The 19704-nt window shown below is 56.6% G+C and overlaps 1 protein-coding gene across 5 annotated transcripts in view; it reads right to left on the minus strand.

The window, feature by feature from the left end:
- Positions 1-352: 352 nt before the first annotated feature.
- PFKFB3 (6-phosphofructo-2-kinase/fructose-2,6-biphosphatase 3) overlaps positions 353-19704 on the minus strand; it is a 77286-nt gene continuing 57934 nt past the window's right edge. Inside the window, exons 2-16 of one of the 5 annotated variants that reach the window (XM_019972932.2) lie at positions 18848-18973; positions 17768-17864; positions 17089-17155; positions 16578-16652; positions 16170-16226; positions 13475-13599; positions 12809-13016; positions 12094-12240; positions 11869-11973; positions 10372-10501; positions 9760-9822; positions 9582-9646; positions 7768-7941; positions 6258-6280; positions 353-2865 (exon numbers count right to left, since the gene is read on the minus strand). In XM_019972932.2, coding sequence (XP_019828491.2) covers positions 2859-2865; positions 6258-6280; positions 7768-7941; positions 9582-9646; positions 9760-9822; positions 10372-10501; positions 11869-11973; positions 12094-12240; positions 12809-13016; positions 13475-13599; positions 16170-16226; positions 16578-16652; positions 17089-17155; positions 17768-17864; positions 18848-18973 — 1469 coding nt within the window. In that variant the 3' untranslated portion in view covers positions 353-2858. The other 4 variants (XM_070800766.1, XM_070800768.1, XM_019972931.2 and 1 more) reach the window with 4 other exon arrangements.

Consider the following 19704-nt stretch of genomic DNA (forward strand, 5'->3'; position numbering starts at 1 on the left):
CCCTCTACCCAGGGCACGCAGGATAAGGATCACGGAAGATCATTAACCCGTCCGCACTGCAGCTGTTCGATGGAATGACTTTATCTGCTGCAGGTGAATTTCAAGTCCTAGGGGATTTTTCAGCCAAAAGGCATGTGGGATCTTAGTTCCCCGAACTAGGGCTTCAACCAGTGCCCCCAGCAGTGGCAGCGTGGAATCCTACCCAACCACTGGACCACCAGGGAAGTCCCTGCACGTCCTGGTTAAAGGAAGGTGATGGGGCTGAGTGGCAGAAACTTGGTGGAGTGACCCCCAGACTAGTTAAAGTCTTCCTGTCCCTCTCCCCAAAAAAGACCAAGGGGTGCTTCACCTGTGTATTTCAACCAGGTATTTTATTGTTCTGGCAACTGCAAAATATACAAATTTCCGACAGGCTTTCCGTTTGAAAGCTGGCACAGCTTCATCTCAGGTAATTAACTCGGACAAATTTATAGAGAACACAGAGAAGTCAGAAGTCACACGTAAAAGGCCCCCAAGCCCACCAACCAACAAAACCCAATCTATACAGCTTTCCATCTTCAGGATCCCTTATACATATTAAATAAATAAATAGCACATCTGCTATCAAAATAATAAAAAAATAAATTTCAAGTATTAGAAACGAAAACGTCATTGGCGTGGTTCAAACAGTCTTTCTTCCCTACCCCCAAATGAAGAGCTTTTCTCAGGACAGAAGAAGGGGAGGGGCAAGCCCAGCCCAAAATGAATAAGCGAAGTTAAAAATATTGGTCCCAGAAGCTCCTGGGGGAGGGGAGTGAGGGCCAGCAGTCAGCGAGGCAGAAGCCCTGCGACCGCGGCTCAGACACAGCCTCGGCCCGCTCCTCCCTCCCTGGAAGTCCGGTCTCTGACCCCCGGACCCCCAGCTTCTGCTCTCTGCCTGTCCCCCACCTTCCCCCAACACTGAGGTTCTCTCTCCACATCAAGGCCCCTGCAAACCAAGGTCCCGGTCAGGCCAGGCCTCCTGTGTAAATGCACTGATTTTGGGCAGTCAGAGGCCAGGGCAAGCATTCAGATCAGCCGTCAAGAGTCGAAATTCAGGGTCCGCTCCAAACACCAGAGGAGGAGCCAGAAGGTGGATGTAAGAGCTGTTCGCAGGAGGACAGCAGGCCCCTCCGTCTAAACACGCACACAGACACACACGACAACAAGGCAGCAGGAAAGAGGGAGAGTAACACACGCCCTGCACAGGCACGTACAGACAGACAGACATCCTCTTGGGAAGATGGCCAGTGATGGGAAGGGAGGGTTTGAACAGCTTGATGTGAAACCCACACACCTGATTGTAGGGCCTCTGAATCCTGTCCCTGCTCCCCACTGAGTCCCAATCAGAGAAACATGCATTTTTCTTCTACAAGCTCCTCTCAAACAAAAAATACTAACAAAAACAGTTCCTCTCCCCACTCCAGGCTCCAGCTGTCTAAATGGCCCCCCACCCCCATGACTACTTCACAAGCTAAGAGGGGGAAGGAGCGGGGAAGGCAGGAAGAGAAGGTGACCTTTGGCACCGGCTTCTTGAGATTCTGAAAAGGGTCACTGGACAAGATCTACCTCAGTTCACACCGCTTCTCCTGGGCCTCGACCCCCTTGAGTGCCCGGAGGCCCCAGGAGAAGACCAGCAGGCAGAAACTACAGGTGTTCAGAACCACGTGTCCACAGCCTGCTCTGACCGCCCCCTACTAGAAATGCCGCAGGCGCCGTGAAGGCAGACGAGGACATTCTTTCCTCCGGACCCGCCCAGGGCAGCGGGCTCCGCGCTGAGGACACAGCAGGTCTCCTCACGCACACAGGGCGCTGCTCCACATCCTGCGGCCAGCCTCCTGGAGGACGCGGCCACGAGTGAGGCCTGGCTTGGGCCGCTGTCCCCACCCAGGAAGCACAGGAGGGGACGAATGTCCCGAAAGAGGGGGCCAGGTCGTTGTTTTGCATGCTGTCGCCCAGAGTCAGTCTTGCAACAATCCCAATGCTCCCTGCCCGGCCATTTAGGGGTGGGGGTATCCCCTCACCTCCCCAGAGGCACGCCCGGCTCCCACAACCTTCCAGAGCTCCAGCCCCAAGCATCGGGGTTTGGCACAAACCCCGAGCATCTTCAGTTGCCAAAGGTGAGATGTTTCAGGTCACAGTCTCTGCCGTTAACAAAGTGCGTGAGCCAGCAGGCCCGGGAGCCGAGGGAAGAGCTTGCGCTAGGAGGCGAGGCCCCCGGGGCTGTTTCCTCCTGCCAGACTGTCCCACGCCCTCCTCAGAGGCAGGACAGACTGGGAAGGGTAGGCGACATGCAGAGGGGCTGCTGCCTGGCTGACCAGCGGGTCCAGCGTGGGGCTCCTCTCTTCAGCTGCAGGACCGGCTCTCCTGGGTGAACCCCACCCAGCTCAAGCCATGAGCTTCCCTGCAGGAGGCAACGTCCAGGCCAGATGCACAAAGAGCCTCTTGGAAGTTTTCATTCCCTTGATCCTTAGCGGCTGAGAGCCTGGCCCCCCCTTAAGGTTAGGAGTCGAGGACCAGCATCACCACCAGCGGGGCAGGTACAGAACGAGATGAACAAGCCCACAGGGAGGTACCTGGTCCTGCCTCCTCTGTGCACGGTCCTTCCCGAGCCACTTGGGGCCCACGGGGAGAGCGGCCTGAAGGCTGGGGGAGCAGGGGCAGGCAGGGGCCCAGTCCCCCTGGAGCAGCAGCCCCTCCTCCATGCTGCCCTCCACCCTGCTCCGCTCTGCGAGACGTCCTCGGACGGCTGGCGGTGGGCAGACGGAAGGGCGGGATCCGGGTGTGGGGAGGGGGCGGTCAGTGCGTCCTGGAGGCGTCCACGCTGCCCGGGGAGCCTTTCATGTTCTGCTCTCAGGAGAGAAGAGGGGGAAGCCGGTTACCATTCCTGTTGACTAGGCTTCGCAAGCAAAGATGAAGTTTGCAACTGAGATGCGGGCCCCCTCTCCCCAAAAGAGAACACGGCCCGGAGGAGCAGCATCACCAAATACAGTGCGGCCCAGGAACGTGGTGGTGGACAAGCCTGGGGTCCCACGGGGAAAGGGGCCAGGAAGGGCCCTGACATGCGCCCGGAGGAGGCGGGGAGGGCGCGGGTGGGGACAGCGGGCAGCTCCTGGGGTCTGAGCTGCTCCCAGGAGCACCGGGTGCCAGCACCCAGGGCCCCTCCAGCTCCTGCCTCTTTAGAGCCCAAGGCTGTGCTTGTCCCACCCGGGGCACTCATGCTGGCCTCGCTACCAGGCAGGGGCAGTGGGGGATGGTTAAACCTGGAGAAGCACTAGGACCCTCCTCTCAGCCTGGCCTAAGCAGAGCTGTGGGCTCCTAACCTACCCTCCTTAACCTGCCCCGGAGAAAAGGGAAACAATTTCTAAAAGTCTTCTCCTCCCAGACTGTCTTAGCGAGGCGGCAGGGAAAGTGGAACCCAGGAGGACAGAAACACAAGCATCACCACAGCCCACTCCTCTCCCGCCAGAACCAAGAATCTCTGAAAGAGAGGCCCATCGCAGGGCTGGCGGCACAGAAGCTGGGGCCCCACTGAGCCTGCTTTCAGCCGGACTCAGGGCCCAGGCCACCGACCCGCTGCCCACGAGTGCATCAGACCACCCCAGTGAGCTGGGCGTCTCCAGCAAGGCCCCCGAAGCTCATAACCAGGGAGGCCTCGGTCAACCTGTGGGGTCAGGGATGGAGGTCCAGCTCCCACCCACCCTGGGACATCAGACGCCCGAGGCTGTGGCACCCACGAATGATGGTGATGCGATGAGGACACTGGAGACCATAGGCCACGTCATGCGCTCAGGGTGCCCAGGGCTCTGGACACACCAAGACATGGGCGCTGCCCTTTAAATAACACACATGCTCCGGGGCCTGGGTGAATGAGTTACAGACTTCACGATGGCCAGTGTCCACGCAGACCATGACGCCCCGAGGGCTGAGATGCCATGATGCAGAGAGACGTGGAAGGAACGGAGGCTGGCATGCAGGTAGCGTTTACCTTGCCAAGGTTAGTAAGGAGAGAACTTTGAGAAAATATGACAGACAGTTCGTCTTTCAAGCATAGAAGGGGGAAGGAAGAAACATGTTGGGAAAGAAAAACAAAACATCTTTAGTAGGATTGTCTTCTGAGGGCGCATTTGACATTTAAACGTCGAGGAGGCGTGGCAACCCACTCCGCGGTTCTCGCCTGGGCAATCCCATGGACGGGGAGCCCGGCAGGCTACAGTCCACGGGGTTACAGGACAGTCGGACATGACTGGGTGACTAAACAACAACACGGACTTGTCAGTTTCTGTTATGTGAGTACTATAAGAAGCTAAATAATTAAACACATTATTTAGGACTAAAAATAAAAAAGCCAAGGATGCCCTGTGAAGGCCAGACGGCCTGCCGGCCCCTGGGGAGCGGGCTGCAGGGTAGGCGCTGTGTCCCACCTATCACGAGCCTGCTTTACCAGGACACCAGCATCCTGGGGCCACCACCCTAAGACCCCAAGGGCACCCTGTCCCCAGTCCCTGAGGACTCCTGCTGCCCACGAGAAGGAACCCTCAGCCTGGCCAGGCCGCCAAAGCACAGGGCACGGAGCCTCCCTCAGGAACAGCTCTTGTCCACCAGGCACTGGCCCCGAGCCAGGTATTTTCCTAAGTGCTACACCCACATTCTCGTCATCAAGACACCTGAACGCTGGCACACCTGCATGGATGCAGAGAACACATTTTCACTGAACTGGAGGGATTCTGACCAAAGGCACCACCAGCCTTAGAAAGAGACACGTTCAACCTCAAAGGGTGGCTGAATGGCCCTCTCCCAGCAGGAGGATGTCCTTCCTGGCAACACTAGGCTGTGGATCAAAAGGAAGAGGACACGCACAGATGCAAAACTGTAAGGTTCCAAACTTCTAAGGCTGGTTTTCACAGTAGCACATTCGCCCCTGGGGCACTCTATGTGTCGCAGGGGTCACAGACACAGGACTGTTACTCTTACAGGCTGACTCTGACGGGCAAGCCCACCATTAAATAAACATGTCTCAGCCACAGGAAGCGGCTGCAAAGCAGAGGCTGCAAGAGCCAGAAAGGAACCCAAACTGCTCTGGGCCTCGCCCCACAGGCTGCAAACGCCAGGTGCCCGGGATGGGGAGGTGAACAGGACCCAGGCAGCTCTGGAAGCCAGCAGAGAGAAAGTAGCCAGCCTTTGGGACTGGAGAGCCATTCAACCACTGGTTCTGTTGAGGGCTGGTGGGGTGACTGTGGGCGAGGCCTCACCCTCATCTGGGAAGCGGGGCCAAGAACTGCCCTGCGACCTCCGGGGGTTATATTAAGAACTAAAGACTCGGGATGTGTAAAAGCTGAAAAGTGATGATGTGTATTTCTGGGCAGGTGATATCACTCAGTCCAAACACAACGCCCAGCGGCTCCTATTTTCCAAGAGTAAGCCACGTTTCTGCGTGGATTAGCCTAGCCAGTGAAGGGGAAGATGGGGCAGGTGTGACGCAAGGAGTTAGGGCAATGTTTCAGGATGTCTCTTGTTAAAATTTTGTGATATAACAGCCGCAGTTCATTCCTGTGGCTGGGGACCACCAGAGCAGAGGAAGCACTGAATTTATCCAGTGGAATTAAAACCAGCGCTGAATTAACCAGAAACTACAGAGAGACAGCCGCACCCCATCCTGGACGTGACCGTAAAGGCCGAGAGTGTTCTGATCCAGGACAACACGATGCAGAGCAGTGGTGTCCAGGCAGACCACTCCAGAGCGGGGGTCCCGGAGCCCTGGAAGGTGGGGGATCTCTGCAGGACAGGAGGGGTGCTCGGGTCTTCCACTGTTCACCGTGCAGGTTAGGCTCTGCGCAAACTTTGCGCAAACTTTCCTCTCAAAACGGTAGGGCTCTTGGGGGAGGCCCAGAACATAAAAGACAACATCAACAGGCAAAGACCCAGCTTCCTGCCAATGTCTGACGCCAAGAGGGAAAAAGCAGACCGATGTCCAGCCACTGAGAACCGCAAATACTAACAGTCACCCCGCCCCGAGAGGGAGCGAGGAGAAGGCGGCGGCGGCCAGGATGGCCGAAGGACGCACGGAACACCCACTCCCTGCGTCCTGTCCTGAAAATTCACGGACCCTTTCTCCTTCCTCCTTCAGATTTTACAAAAACTGCCGTGACCCTCACCGCTTCAACAGGCAGGAGGGCCAAGCTGACAAGCAAGGAGAAAAGAGATGCAAAGAACAAAAGAATTCAGAGAAAAATACTTACAAACAGGCTTTCCCTAGCAAAGGCTGCAGAGAGAAAAGGTGGGAGAGAGTCAGTGCGGGGAAGGGAGAGGGCCTGGGTCACTGGGGACCAGGCATTCTCTGTGAGATGCAGCCCTGGGCACCCCCAGCCTGGCCAGCGGCTTCCATGTCTGCAACCCCGCAGGACGGGCCCACCCCCCAACCCCCATCACCCGGGGCAGCACGGCCTTGACCGTCACCCAACCCCCGCCCGCGACTGTGACTGTGGCCCCTCAGCTTCCATCTGTGACCCCACCATTTACACCAACACACGATGTCACTGACATGCCACTTTAGCTCTAAGTTTTCACAAAATCACTGCTGAGGGTAGGCCCAAAAGGACCACTAATTAGATGTCTTCCAGCCAGTCTGTCTCCCTCATTTTAAAAAAACAGGGAGACTGAAGGCCAGGGAGGTGACAGAACGTGACCTAAAACCCCAGAGCTGGCACTAGGGTGGGACACGACCACAGACACACTCAGCACGAGTCTCCCCATGTTCAACCCGTGGCAGAAGCTGCTGCTCCCCCATCCCATGGATGAGAAAACTGAGGCCTGAAGCGGGCCAATGGCCTGCCCAGGGTGGCACGGCACCGTCACCCCTGCCCCCACCCCGGGCACACACACAGCACGTTTCCAGACAGCACAAGGTTTAAAGGAGTTTCCAGGAAACTCAGGAAGAGCCTGCGGGCCTTCAAATTCAGCTTGAACTTGAACCCATGATTTCTATGTCAGAGGGTGGCGGTTAGGGGAGACCCCTAGGTGGGACCCAAATCTGTCCCTGGGGACTTCTACATCTCACACCCCGGCCAGGATTCTCGAGTGTTGTTGAGGAAGATAGTGGTTTGCTGGAAACAAATTTTACGGCCCAACAGCCAGCATCTTTCAGCCTAGCATCACAAAGAATGAAATAATCTAAGAATTAATCTAGTTGGTTTTCTCCTTAGGGGTTTTTTCACTGTTATAGGAGAAAGTGTCTATTCCAGGTCCTTTGGCCCAGGTTCCAGTCTGTCCACACCAGCTCCAGACACATTCCCAAGGCCCCATATGACAAAGCTTTTCTCTAATAGAACAACGGTCAGGAAGGAAGTCAGGAAAGATACTCATCGTGGGGATAGAAGAGATGTCCCCAGGCCACACAGAAGCCAAAAGCCCTCAGCCAAATGGGGGCTGAGCTGGTCCTGAACTGAGGGTTGCCTTCAACTTTTAGAAGAAACTGTCCACGAATATGAATGGATCATGGACACTGGGCCATCTCTTTGCTTGGCCTGGTTCTGCCCAGGGAAGGCCACCTCCCTGGAAAGGGCGTGCCTGTGCAAAGCCAAGGTCTCAAGAATGGATCTGGGGGTTCCACACTCAAAGGGACGGTCCATGTCCTCTCCTCCCAGTCCCCAACCCCACGCAGGCCTAAGTCTGTGGCCCCTGCCGCCCTGCTGAGCACGCTCTCCCCACCCTGCACGCGACTCGACTCAGGAAGAAGGGGGGTCAACGCACTTGTCCGGGCAGCTGCGTGGGCACCTCCGGGGGCAGGCAGGTGGGCAGGGCAGCGGAGGTAGAGGCCACATGCTCCTCAAAGCTGTTGATGCGAGGCTTTTTGGTGGGCTCGGGGCTGGCTAGTGGGGTGACACTATTGCGTCTCATGAGCGGGTTAGGTCCCTTCTTTGCATCCTAAGCGAGACAAAGACAAAAGAAAGAAGGCGACAGTTACGAGGAGGGGGAGGTAAATAAGCCAAAAAAACCCCCAAAATCCGAAACCAAACCAAACACATTTCTCTGCTTCTGGATTTCTCTAAGACCACGAGACTGACCACGGAGAATGGCCCTGGGCTGCAGGGCCGCCGGCTCGACCTGCATCTCCCACTCAGCAAGAACAAGGGATGATCTCTCATCCTGAGCCCCCGCCCCGATCATTTCCAGACAACCACTCGACAGACACGACGTTCGCAAAGCAGGCAAGGAAGGAAGAGAGAGCGGGACAGTGATGCAGTGGCAGCATGTGAGAGGCGGGGGGAAGACCTGGCTGCAAGCCTCCAGGGACGCAGAGGGTGGGGTCCTGGGCTCAAGGCGTGGGCGGCGGGAGGTGTCGGTGCCGGTCCCCCTCCTGCTGACCTCAAGCTGGCATCTTCCCAGTTTCTGCTCCCAGGGAGCATACCCAGCCTCAGACAGGAAACGCAGCCTCCACCCCAGCCAGGGGACCACAGACACAGGAAACACTAGCTTTCTTCCGACCATGGGACAACTCGATTGGAGTGGGGACCTCCAAGGCCTCCATCAAGCCCCTGCCCTGCTCTGCCCGTCAAAGCTTTCAGGGGCCATCAGAGCCCAGTTCCAGTCTGCCCCCATCTCCCCGCTGCGGGAGGGTCCGGTGGGGAGGCTGCTGCCCCTGGAGGGAAAGCCAATGCCCATCCCACCACCCCAACTCGGGAGGCGCCGTCAGAGCCAAGGCATGCGGTCCACCTTCGTCTCGGTCCACCAGCCGGGCGACTGGAGGCTGGGATTTGAACGCCAAGATCTTCTGGCCACGCTCCATGAGAGCAGGGACAGGAACATGGGGATGTCACGCTCAGTGTCAAAGAAAGGGTTGGGTGGATGCTGGCAGAGCACTGAGTCTGGCCGCTGGGATAAAGTAAATTCAAACTTTCTTTCACAAGGTTCCTACGCCTGGGCAGAACTCTGTGCTGTTCCTGGGGGAATCCCAGCCAGGCTGACCACCAAATTCCAGACCGCCCCCAGGTGGTGGCGCATGCAGTCAGGCACTGGGCTTGTCCAGAGAATCATTCATTCCATCTGCCACATCGCTAACTCCCAGTTAAAGCTGTGCTTCCCTGGTCTTCATTCTTTATCATCTTTGTGAGAATTAGAGACGTGAGTGCACGTGGATGACACTGAAATTTGTGGGTCCCACTGCCACCCAGGACTCTGGAACCTGTGATCATTTGGCTTCCCCAGAGGAAAAAGCGACGGTAACCAGACCATGGTTACGTTTAAAAGAAGCTTCCTCCTCCACACTCATTTCTTGGGTCAAGAGGAAATGGGGGAAGAAGCACAGAAAGAAAGGAAAAGGAGGACGATGCCAAGAAGCCACCAGACAGGCAGGCAGGAGCACACGGAGCCGAGAAAGCAGGGAGGGGGTCGGGGAGGGCAGCCCTGAGGACCACAGGTCCAAGCAGAGGCAGGCAGATGCCACCGACCGACACAGCTTTTGCCAGCCCTGCCGCTGCGGGGTGTCCGAGGGGCTGGCACCCACGGGTCCCTCCCGGACAGATGACACAGCAGGGGCGAGGAAGGGGCGGCAAGCTCACACTCACCTCTGACCTCTCCCGGTGTGTGCTCACGGACTCCACGTTCAGGTAGATGGATTCTACTCGGCAACCTGGGTAAAGCCGGGGACAGGTCAGCTTCGGTTAAAGGGGGACCTGAGCTCACACCCCGGCCCGGCCCACCCAGGGGGGACCAGTCTCGGTGGGGCTGGGTCCCCACACTTACCATAAGCGATGGGAGTCAGCTTCAAGACAGCGTGAAGCGGGCACTTCAGGTAGGGCATCTCCTCTGAAAATGACAGAAGGGCCCATGGTGAGACGGGAGACTGGAGGGTGGCCATGCCCAGGCCCCTCACCAGAGCCTGTGCCGCAGATGCCTGGCTAGACAGGTGCATGGCCCCTGCCCCCGCCCCCGGCCCTGCTGCCGGCGGCAGGTGGCGCTGCTAAGACACCCAGAAGAACATGATCAGCGCTAAACCAAAGCCTCACGCAATGAGCTGGAGTAAGAGCGTCATTCCCCAAACACTTTAGGAGTCGGGATCCCGCTGGCCCGTAGGCAGACACACGAGTGTTTAGAGGTTGCTGGGCTGGGAGCCCCTTAGAGGTGGGTTGCCCCCTGCCCAAAGACGCACTGCCCCTGAGATGTGGAGAGACAGGGAGGCTGGGTTTCTTGAGGTCATTAAGCCCACCCAGCTTCAAACTGCTCTGATATCCTCTGGGGGCTGCACGGAAACACCTGGAGGGGGCTACCCCAGGGGCCCTGCCTCCTCGTGGAGGGGCTGGGACCAGCTTCCAACCCCGCCCTCCCCCAGGAGAGGGCGCGCTGCGGGCCAGGCACCTGCGCTCTTGTCAAGGAAGTAGGCCAGGAGGCAGCGCAGGACGGCCTGGTGGCAGATGACCAGCACGTTTTCCTGCCGCTCTAGTTCCATGATGACCGGCTCCAAGCGCTGCACCAGGTCCTGGTAGGACTGCAGGGCGGAGGGAGAAGGGGACACTGAGCTGGAGCAGAAGCCGGGCAGCCCTGGCCACACCCCGCCCATTGTTATAAACCAGAGACCACGCTGGGCACCCCGGGCCACGCCCTCCGGTCGTTATAAACCAAAGACCACGCCGGGCACCCCCGGCCACACCCCGCCCATTGTTATAAACCAGGAACCACGCCGGGCACCCCCGGCCACGTCCTCCCGTCGTTATAAACCAGAGACCACGCCGTCCGTCCTGCATCAGCCCACCACCCGCGTGCTGGTCCTGCATCCACCCCGGCCCCGGGGGACCCACACCACTGCCCTCTCCCTGCTCCTTCCTGACCCCTACCCTCCCCCGGGAAATGGAGCCCTGACACACAGCACAGCACGAAGGAGCCTGAGCACACTACACAGAGTGACGTCTGAGCGTGTGATTCCATTGACGTGAAACGTCCAGAACAGACAACTCGAGAGACAGAACACAGACTCAAAGAAGCCACGGGCCGGGGGACGGGAACTGGGACTGACTGCTGACAGGCTGGGGGTCTCTTTTGGGGCAATGGGGAAATGTTCTAGAATTAGTGATGATAGCTGCACAATACTGTGAATATACAAAAAAACCCACTGACGTGTACTTTGGCTAAAACAGTGACTTTTATATGATAGGAACTTTATCTCAGTAGGAGAAAATTGAAAAAGAAGGGGTGAACCTGTGACTTTCAAGACCACCACAACCCCTGGTCCCTCTCTCACTAAGGAAGTCCCAGGGAATGAGACCAGGGACAGTGCCCTGAGCTCCCGGGAACTGACGTGTGACAAACGCTGAGCAGAAGGACCACAGGCAGGAAGGACCCCTGCGGGGTGTCACCAGGACAAGCCTTCCGCAGACCTGAGAGCTCCGCCTGCACGGGACCCTCCGTGCAGAGCTCCAGGCAGCTGCTGGCTCAGCCCGAGGGCCTGCAGGGCCCAGGGGTCCCTCTGCCAGCATCCGTGGAGCCGGCACCAGGGACTTGCTGAACGCCTGTCATGATGCCCACAGTCAGCGGGGTCCTGCATCCAGTGCATCAGCAGCCAGGGCTGTTTCCCTTTCCTGAACTGTCATTTCCGTCACTGAAGAAACACCTCTGTCCCAGCTGCTGGGAAACACAGCAGTGCTTTCGTTGGAGCTGTGTGAGTGGGGAGGACTCTGTTCACCCGCGGATGGGCACGGGGCAGCGCAGCAAGGCGAACGCACAGGCCCTTCCTCCGCGGAGCCGCTCAGCCCCTCTGCGTCCCTGGCCTCGCCGGGTACCGCAGCCGCGGCAGGACCAGCGCTAGCTCCCCAGCCGCAGCCCCGCCGCCCGCCCTCCAGCGGCCCACCGCGCACGCACCTCCCCGGTAGGGTAGCGGTAGTAGTACTTGTCCTGCTCACGCAGCGCGTACTCCTCGGGGTAGGTGTCCTTGATCTCCTCGTAGGTCATCTCCTCACACACGCCCTGCAGGCACAGGCGGAGGTCGCTCGAGGGCGCAGCCCGTAGCCGCTGAGCTGGCCGCCAGCGTGGGAGGCTCGGGGGTCCCCCACAGCGCCTCGGGCAGAGGCCCCGGCCGGCACTCACCGCGTCGATCTCGTTGAGGGCCTTCCACTGCTCGTAAGGCAGCTGCAGGGCCTCGGCCGTCTGGATGGTGCTCTTCAGCTGGCTGGTCCACACCTTGAGGTCCTTCAGGTTCTGCTCCTCCACGAACTTGCTCAGGGCGTTGGCGAACTGGGGGGATGGGGTGAGAGGTGCGCACTTGGTCACAGGCTCCACCCGTCTGGGAGAGGAGGACCGAGCCCCTCTGGGAGGGCAAGGCTGTCCTCACTGCTGGGGAAGCGGGCCCTGCGCAGCCCTGCACACACACCCTCCCCTGAGGCGTGCACACGTGTGAGTCAGTGTCTGGTCGGCATACGCAGACACACACAGGGATTCGCACACACACACAGGGATTCGCACACGTACACAGAAGGGCACTGATACATACATGAGGACACACACATAAACAGAGGAACACACAGACACACACAGGGACACAGACACACAGAGGAACACACAGATACAGCAACATGCACCTGTACACACAGGGACACAGAGATACACACAGAAGAACACAGACACATACCCAGAGGAACACACACAGACACAAGGACACATGTACACACAAGGACACAGAGACACACACAGAAGAACACAGACACATACCCAGAGGAACACACACAGACACACAAGGGCACAGATATGTACACAGGACACATACGCACAGGGACGCTTTCCACCCAGCCCCTGCTCCCCCTACCTTCCTGCCCCGGCTGGACAAGCCCGAGTCGCCCCCGATCTTGCCCTGGAGGTTGTGCTCGCTCTCGCCATGCCGGCACAGGTAGATGGTGCGGGGCTGCACGTGGATGTTCATCAGGTAGTACACGATGCGGCTCTGAATGTGATCCTGCACACGGTTCACCAGGAAGCGCCGGCCCACATCGATCACCTTAATCAGCGACAAGTCCCTGCAGGGGGGGCCGGCCTGTCAGACGCAGCTGGTGCAGCCCAGCCCCACCAGGGAGACTCGGCTTGCGTCACTCCAGGGAGGCACAGACCGAGCCTTTCTGCTCCGAGAGTCAGGGGGGTCTGAGTCTGCAATTCCCACAGCAGAGTGGGGCTAGAGGGCCTCCCAGAGGATAGGAGAGAGAAAAGCAAGAGGATTGAAAGGAAAATAAGGGGAAAGAGCAAAGGACGGAGAGAGACGGGAGAGACAGGGCTCAGAAACTCACTTTGCACACAGCAGCAGCACACGGGGCCTACGATAGTTATACCGAATATATCACCAAGGATTTTTTTTTTTTTTGAGACATTTAAAAAGAGTGTATAAAAGTATCCATGAGCAAACGCTTCATGGGAATATTATTCATCAGGAATAATATTCACAGCCCTGAAGCAGGTGGTTCAGTCACTGCTCAGGAATTACCTGTCACATTTATCAGGGTCGAGGGGCTGGTAACTGGCCTCATAGCAGTTAATTCTCTTCATGAAGTCGTCCATAGCTTCTGCGGAGTTGCAATCTTTGTAATCCGGGCTAGAGATTTTCACTTCCTGTAACACCACAAAGAGGCAGCTGATGAATCACGCTGGAGGGCTTTCTGCTTAGAATGAGCAGGATTTGGGGCTTGCAAATTGGGAAAGGCATGGATGGGCTCAGAATGATGATGACCTGACCCACTGTTCTAAGAGGAAAACAAAAAGAGATATGGCTGAGCGTTGAGTCGCAGCCTGATGATTCCATGGGGAGGGCACCCATGGTAAGGCAAGGACAGGAAACCCAGAGGATTCTTTTTAAGTTTTTTTTTTCTTTTTATGTAGACCATTTTAAAAGTCTTTACTGAATTTGTGACCATATTGCTTCTGTTTTATGTTTTGGTTTTCTGTCCGGGATTTCAGATCTTAGGTCCCCAACCAGGGAACAAACCCACATTCCCTGCATCGGAAGGTGAAGTCTTACCCACTGGACTGCCATGGAAGTCCTACCCCAGGTGGATTCTAATAAATCCCTCTGAATGGGCCCCGATTCAGGATCATTCCAGTAGCCAGGTCACCACTAGACAACCTGGTCTTCAGTCTCCCTGAGTCCCACATAAGCACCTACCCAGAGGAGGCTGCCTGTCAGCAAAGGTGCCCCAGGGGGTGCTGGCAATGCCCCGCTACTGTGGGTACCCTCCAGGCGGAATCATCGGGTTCCTCCTGCACTGCTCACGGGCGGGGTGGTACCCCCTTGTCATTGGTCCCCAGTGGATGCTTCTCTACCTGGTCCCGACCAAGGCTCGCTTTCATGGGACAGAGACAGAGAAGAAATGCCCCTCGGGCCTGCCGTCCTCTAAAACTGAACAAGCCTGAGAAACCTGGCCGATTTCGGGGAAACTCAGAATCTGTTCACATGTGCTCTCTTCTTCCTCAACAATGACCACAGCCATGAAAGACAGGCGGGCACACCGCAAAAATCCAACTTCGGCGGGGAGTTCGTGTTTCACTGGGGCAGTGTTTTAGTCCAGGAAGAGGAAAAAGTTCTGGAAGTGGACAGTGGGGATGGTTTCCCAACAGGGTGAATGTACCGAGTGTCACGGAACTGAACACTTAAAAACAGTCAAAGTGGTAACCATTTTTATTAGGTTGGCCAAAAAATTCATTCAGGTGTTTCCATATGATGTTACAGGAAAATCTGAAAACCGTTTTTGGCCAACCCAGCTATGCATGGAGAAAGAAATGGCAACCCACTCCAGTATTCTTGCCTGGAGAATCCCATGGACAGAGGAGCCTGGTAGGAGACAGTCCATGGGGTCACAAGAGTTGGACATGCGACTTAAGAGACTAAACCACCACCACCAAAGTTATGTATATTTTAACATAATTAAAAAAAAAAAAAAACTCGGTTCACAGATCTCTTCCTCCAACACAGCCTCTTGCATAAAAAGCATGAGAGAAAAGTCTAAAAACTGCTAAGCAGCTCGGAGGCGTCATCAGAGAGAGAGTTCTGAACACGGAGGGTTGGGGAACAGGGATCCAGGGATTCACAGAGGACAAGATGGTGCATGAGCTTCTGGCCAAGTGAGTGTCAACTGCTCACCAGGGAAACAGTCGATCCTGCAGCTGCGCTCTGCTTCCCTACCCGGTGGAAATGTAGAACCAAACCAAAGAAATACAGCAAAAGCCTTTGTTTAGCCCAAGGCTACTTGTATTTCCTCATACTTTGAGCCTCCTCCTTTGGGGCCACTGAAACCAATCTGGACTGATTTTCCTACCATTTCAATAGCCCTTCCTGAAATATGAACTCACTGCTGAGAAATGCATGCAAATATTCCCACTGCCTTGGAGCAAAGGCCCACCACCAAAAACTAACAAACTCTCAGCATTCCTTTGAAGGACACACACTACATGGCCAAAGTCTGGCACTCCCTGTAGAAGGGTCCGACCAGCTTTTTGCTACAGGTAACATCTTACTCGGATGTATTTAAGCTGGAGAGAAAGTGACCTACAATAAGAGAAAGGGACTTCCAGTGAAGTCTTCACGATAACCTTTTCTGTTTACAGTTTATTGTTATCAAGTACAATTTAAGAAGACATCAAATTAAGCTGCCAAGTACCCTCAATTTACCCAGGTAACCCTCCCCTTGACACAGCAAGAGAAGCAGGAAGACAGTTTTACCACTCCCATTTTTCCCAAATTTGGGAATTCTGCCCTCTGTCTGCAGGGTCCTATAGGTTGTTGTCAACACATGACCATGCTTACCTACTGGGAAAACGTACCAGCAAGAGACCAGCCTCCTGTCTCCATTTCCATCCTCCACCCTAAGCAGCCCCCTCACCCGTCAGCGGCCAAGGCTACTGCCACCAAAACAGTTTCCCACCAAAACTGAGGTCCTCGACTTCTCTCTTACGTCCAACAGAGAAAGCTTTCTGCCAACCACCTGAAGGGCCTTGCTAAGATCAATTCTGGGTCGCAGAATGTGTTTCTAAGTTAAGTCCTGCTCTGCACTTCTGATCCGCCTGATTCCCCGCAAGGCAAAATCAAACCGCCAGCTGGCAGAGCCAGCTCATTCTCAAAGTTCTACGGCTTCTCCTGGCTGACCCAGTCACCCTGTTCTCAGACTGCCATGCTCTGGGGGTCTTACCATGATGTTGGAGGCAACGACTGTAGGGTCATCACACACAGACTCAATGAAAAACACCTGGAAGGAAACAAGACAGAAACGTTAGGAAACAACAAAGGCTATTGGGATCGCTGTGATGTCACCGCCGAACTGGAGCAGGAAGGACCCCACACATAAATGCCCAAATACACAAGAAAGAACCAGCCATCAGTCTCTGCCCTCCCACCAATAGAGGATGCTCCCCTCCTCAGTCTCAGGAACCCCTTAGGGCCCCCACCAGGAAAGCCCAATCTGTAGGCAACAACAGCTGGGCCGTGGCAGGGGAAGCCCAAGTGTGGAGCTCAGGTGCTCCAGACAAGGAACCAGTCAATCCCTGCGGGACCCCCTTGCTCCTGAGCGCACCGGGCCAAGACGAGAAATCAGGCTCACCTTGAAATCGTTTTCTTTGGCAAAATGGAGGATCATGTGTCTCCTCTCTCTAGTAGTATTGGTGGCATCGAAAACCTGGCCAGAGAAGAGAACCCCGTTGGCATTGAACAGTGTTTACTGCACCAGCAGAGGTCAGGTCTGCCACTTTCTGGGGCTCCAGGAGAAACTGCATCCTCCCAGGCCCCCCACGGCCTCTGTCCTGCGCTCAGGGACCAAAGGGGAGGCCGGGGTGGGAACAGTCCTTAAAGCAACACGCAGGGGAGGGCCACGGAGGGATACTGGCTTCGGGGGCCGCACCTCCCAGGTCCGATGGGCCGTGCCCCTCAGTCTGCCCCACCCACCAGCTTCCTCTTGGGTCCTGGGGCTACCCGCACCCCCTGCTTCCCTCATAGCTCAGGCCAGATGCCTGTCCCCGCCGGCGGCGTCCCCCCATGGCTCTGTCCACACGCCCCACCCTCCAGGGCACTGTCACGTGGCAGGAGGGGAGACGAGACTTATTCCCCAGACTTACTGCGATCTGGCCCCCCTCCTTCGTCAGGTAACTTTTGACATCTCTCAAGGCAGCCAGGGCACACTGCCTGCAACACGGAAAGAGACAGGTATATCAGAGTGGGTCCATCCTAGGGGACACCCAGGCACTACCACCCCCCCACAATGAGCAGGGTGACCTGCGACTCTGCCGCTAAAGTGTACAAGGTGGCTGAGACCACCAGGCCAGAGGCTCCCAGTCAGAGTCCCGCACATACGGCTGCAGCCCTTGGGGAGTGCTTGAGTGCGGCTGGCATGCCGAAAACTGCCCCTGGGAGCTTCCAAAAGACGGCTGCCCAAGTCCTGCCCACGGAAGCCCACTGTACCCATCCAGGTGGGGCTGGCACTGGGGCAGTGCCCCGCTCCCAGGTGACTCTCAGGTCACACTTGGGAGCCCTGGTCATTTTAGGCTAAAAAGGAAATCCTTTTCTGGGGTTAACAGACAATTTTGCAGGGAACGATTTAGCTCGTGCCGAGTGAGATGATCTCGCTGGTTTGCATCATACCAGCGGGCGCAGGCTGCCTGGAAGCGGAGGACAGCGGTGAGGCTCAGAGGCCGAGAGGCTCACGTGCTGCACATGGAGGAGCTGGCTGCCCCCCTCCCTCCCAGTCTAAGGCCACATAGCAGACAGAACACCCTGCACCCACAGCCGGGGCCTCACTTGCGGACTTTCATGGCCTCCTCGTTGTCAGGGCGGAAGAAGTTGTAGGAGCTGTACTGCTTCACGGCCTCCCGGCGGTACTCGCCCACGTTGAACACTGCGTGAAAAAGAACAGACCCTTCACTGACCATGCTGACCGCCAGAAAGATCTCCCAGGATCCCTCTTTCCAAAGAAGGAAACCAAGCTGGCGCACGACTTGAATAAGATCCCAGGAAAGCCAGAAACCAGGCAGTGGGGGCTGTACATCCTGCACCTGCATCGCTTGATCCGGAAGGCAGCCAGGGTTCCCCAAGACCCAGCACTGCTCACAGTGCCCCTGATTCTCTGGGGTCGCCTCCCACAGCCCAACCTGGAAGCTAGCCTTTCAGGGCCGGGGCTGGAGGCTGAGCCTGAAAGCACGTGGTGGCCACGTGTCTAGTAAAAACTGGGGCCATGACTCCCACCAACACGGTTGAGAGGGAGTGCGGACTCACATACATGGCTGGATCCACAGCAGCCACTTTGTATACCAGCAGCCCACGCCCAGGATGGGCACTGGGTGCTGATCGGGCAGTTTGTGTATGAAGCACTGTGCTGGGCACAGGTTGGAGTGGGGGTGGGGGTTGGGGCAGCAAATGTGAAAAATTAGTCCTCGTGCTAAAGACATTCCCCGTGTCAGTGGGAAGACCAGATAAAAAAATATAATCAATAGCTCAGAAAGAGTACTTTAAGACAGCCAGTGGAGGAATGTCACAAACAAGGACTCGGGGAAGATCCGCACAGACTGGGGTGGTCAGAGAAGGCTTCCCGGAGGGGATGAGGGCTGAGCTGGGGAGGACACAGGGCAGGGAGAACCAGAGAGCAGCCAGTGAGCAGAGACTCCCATGCATACAGCAGGGCGTACATACAGGGTGGTGGGTGACACAGTGGAAAGGAAGGGGTGACCCCCCCCCACTACAGGGAAAGCCCCTTAGAGTGGTCCCGCAAAGAGAGTTTCAGCAGCTGGAGAGGGAAAGGCCATTCTTTTCTGGGGGGATTGGGGTCGTGGCAAGTAGAGTGTATCCCCAGTGTGACAGCTCCGGCTTGGGCTGCAGCCTCACCTTTCGTGGGGACACCAATCCAGTTGAGGTAGCGGGTTAGCTTCTTGGAGATGTAGGTCTTCCCCCGGGCAGGGAGCCCCACCATGACAATCACTGTCGGGGAGTTGGTGAGCTTCGGCCCACAGGCTGGGGAGAAACAACAGAAGGGCCATGAATAAAGCAGCCAGCGCTGCCCACAATGGGCTTTAAAGAATCCCATGGAAACACAGCTTTCATTCCCACTTGGAAGCCCCTGCACTTTACAATCCAGCAGGACTGGGCCCCCGACAGCCAGAGCCCTTGGTCACACGGCTCCCTCTTGCTCTGAGGTCCTCATGGCAGGGACCCCAAATTCCCAGCCTGACACCAAAGGGCCCCAAACCTAGCCAGAAAATGATGACTAACCCCAGAGGGGAAAGTAGCCCTGGGGTGTAAGGAAGGGACTTTCCTGCACCAATAAGGGTGAGGTCATCAGTAGGAGAGGCTGTCTCAGATGCAAGGTAACAGGTAAATAGAGGTGGCAGGTAAGAGCCCCGGGAGGTGGGGCTCCAGCAGCCAAATTACAGATAAATTTCTGCACCTCCACGCACGTGGTCTGCATGGCCTTCCTAAAAAAGATTATTTTTAAAAGGCAATTTTCACAGTAAGAGTTTATGAAATGGGAGTCGGTCAGGGACCAAGAAGCTGACCCCACAAATTCCACTGCCCGTGCCTGCTCCTCCTTGTCCAAGTTCTGGCTGCCGCCAAGTCACAAGGGCCCCAAGCAGGGCTCCCAGAAACCCAGAGGGTCTTGCCTGTGCAGCCTCTCCTGGCTTCTCACCCATATTCCTTGGAATCTCAACAAAACTCCAGGGAGAGACGTTTTCACTAGGTTTGTA

This window comes from Bos indicus, chromosome 13 (genome assembly GCF_029378745.1).
Source record: "Bos indicus isolate NIAB-ARS_2022 breed Sahiwal x Tharparkar chromosome 13, NIAB-ARS_B.indTharparkar_mat_pri_1.0, whole genome shotgun sequence".
NCBI lineage: Eukaryota > Metazoa > Chordata > Mammalia > Artiodactyla > Bovidae > Bos > Bos indicus.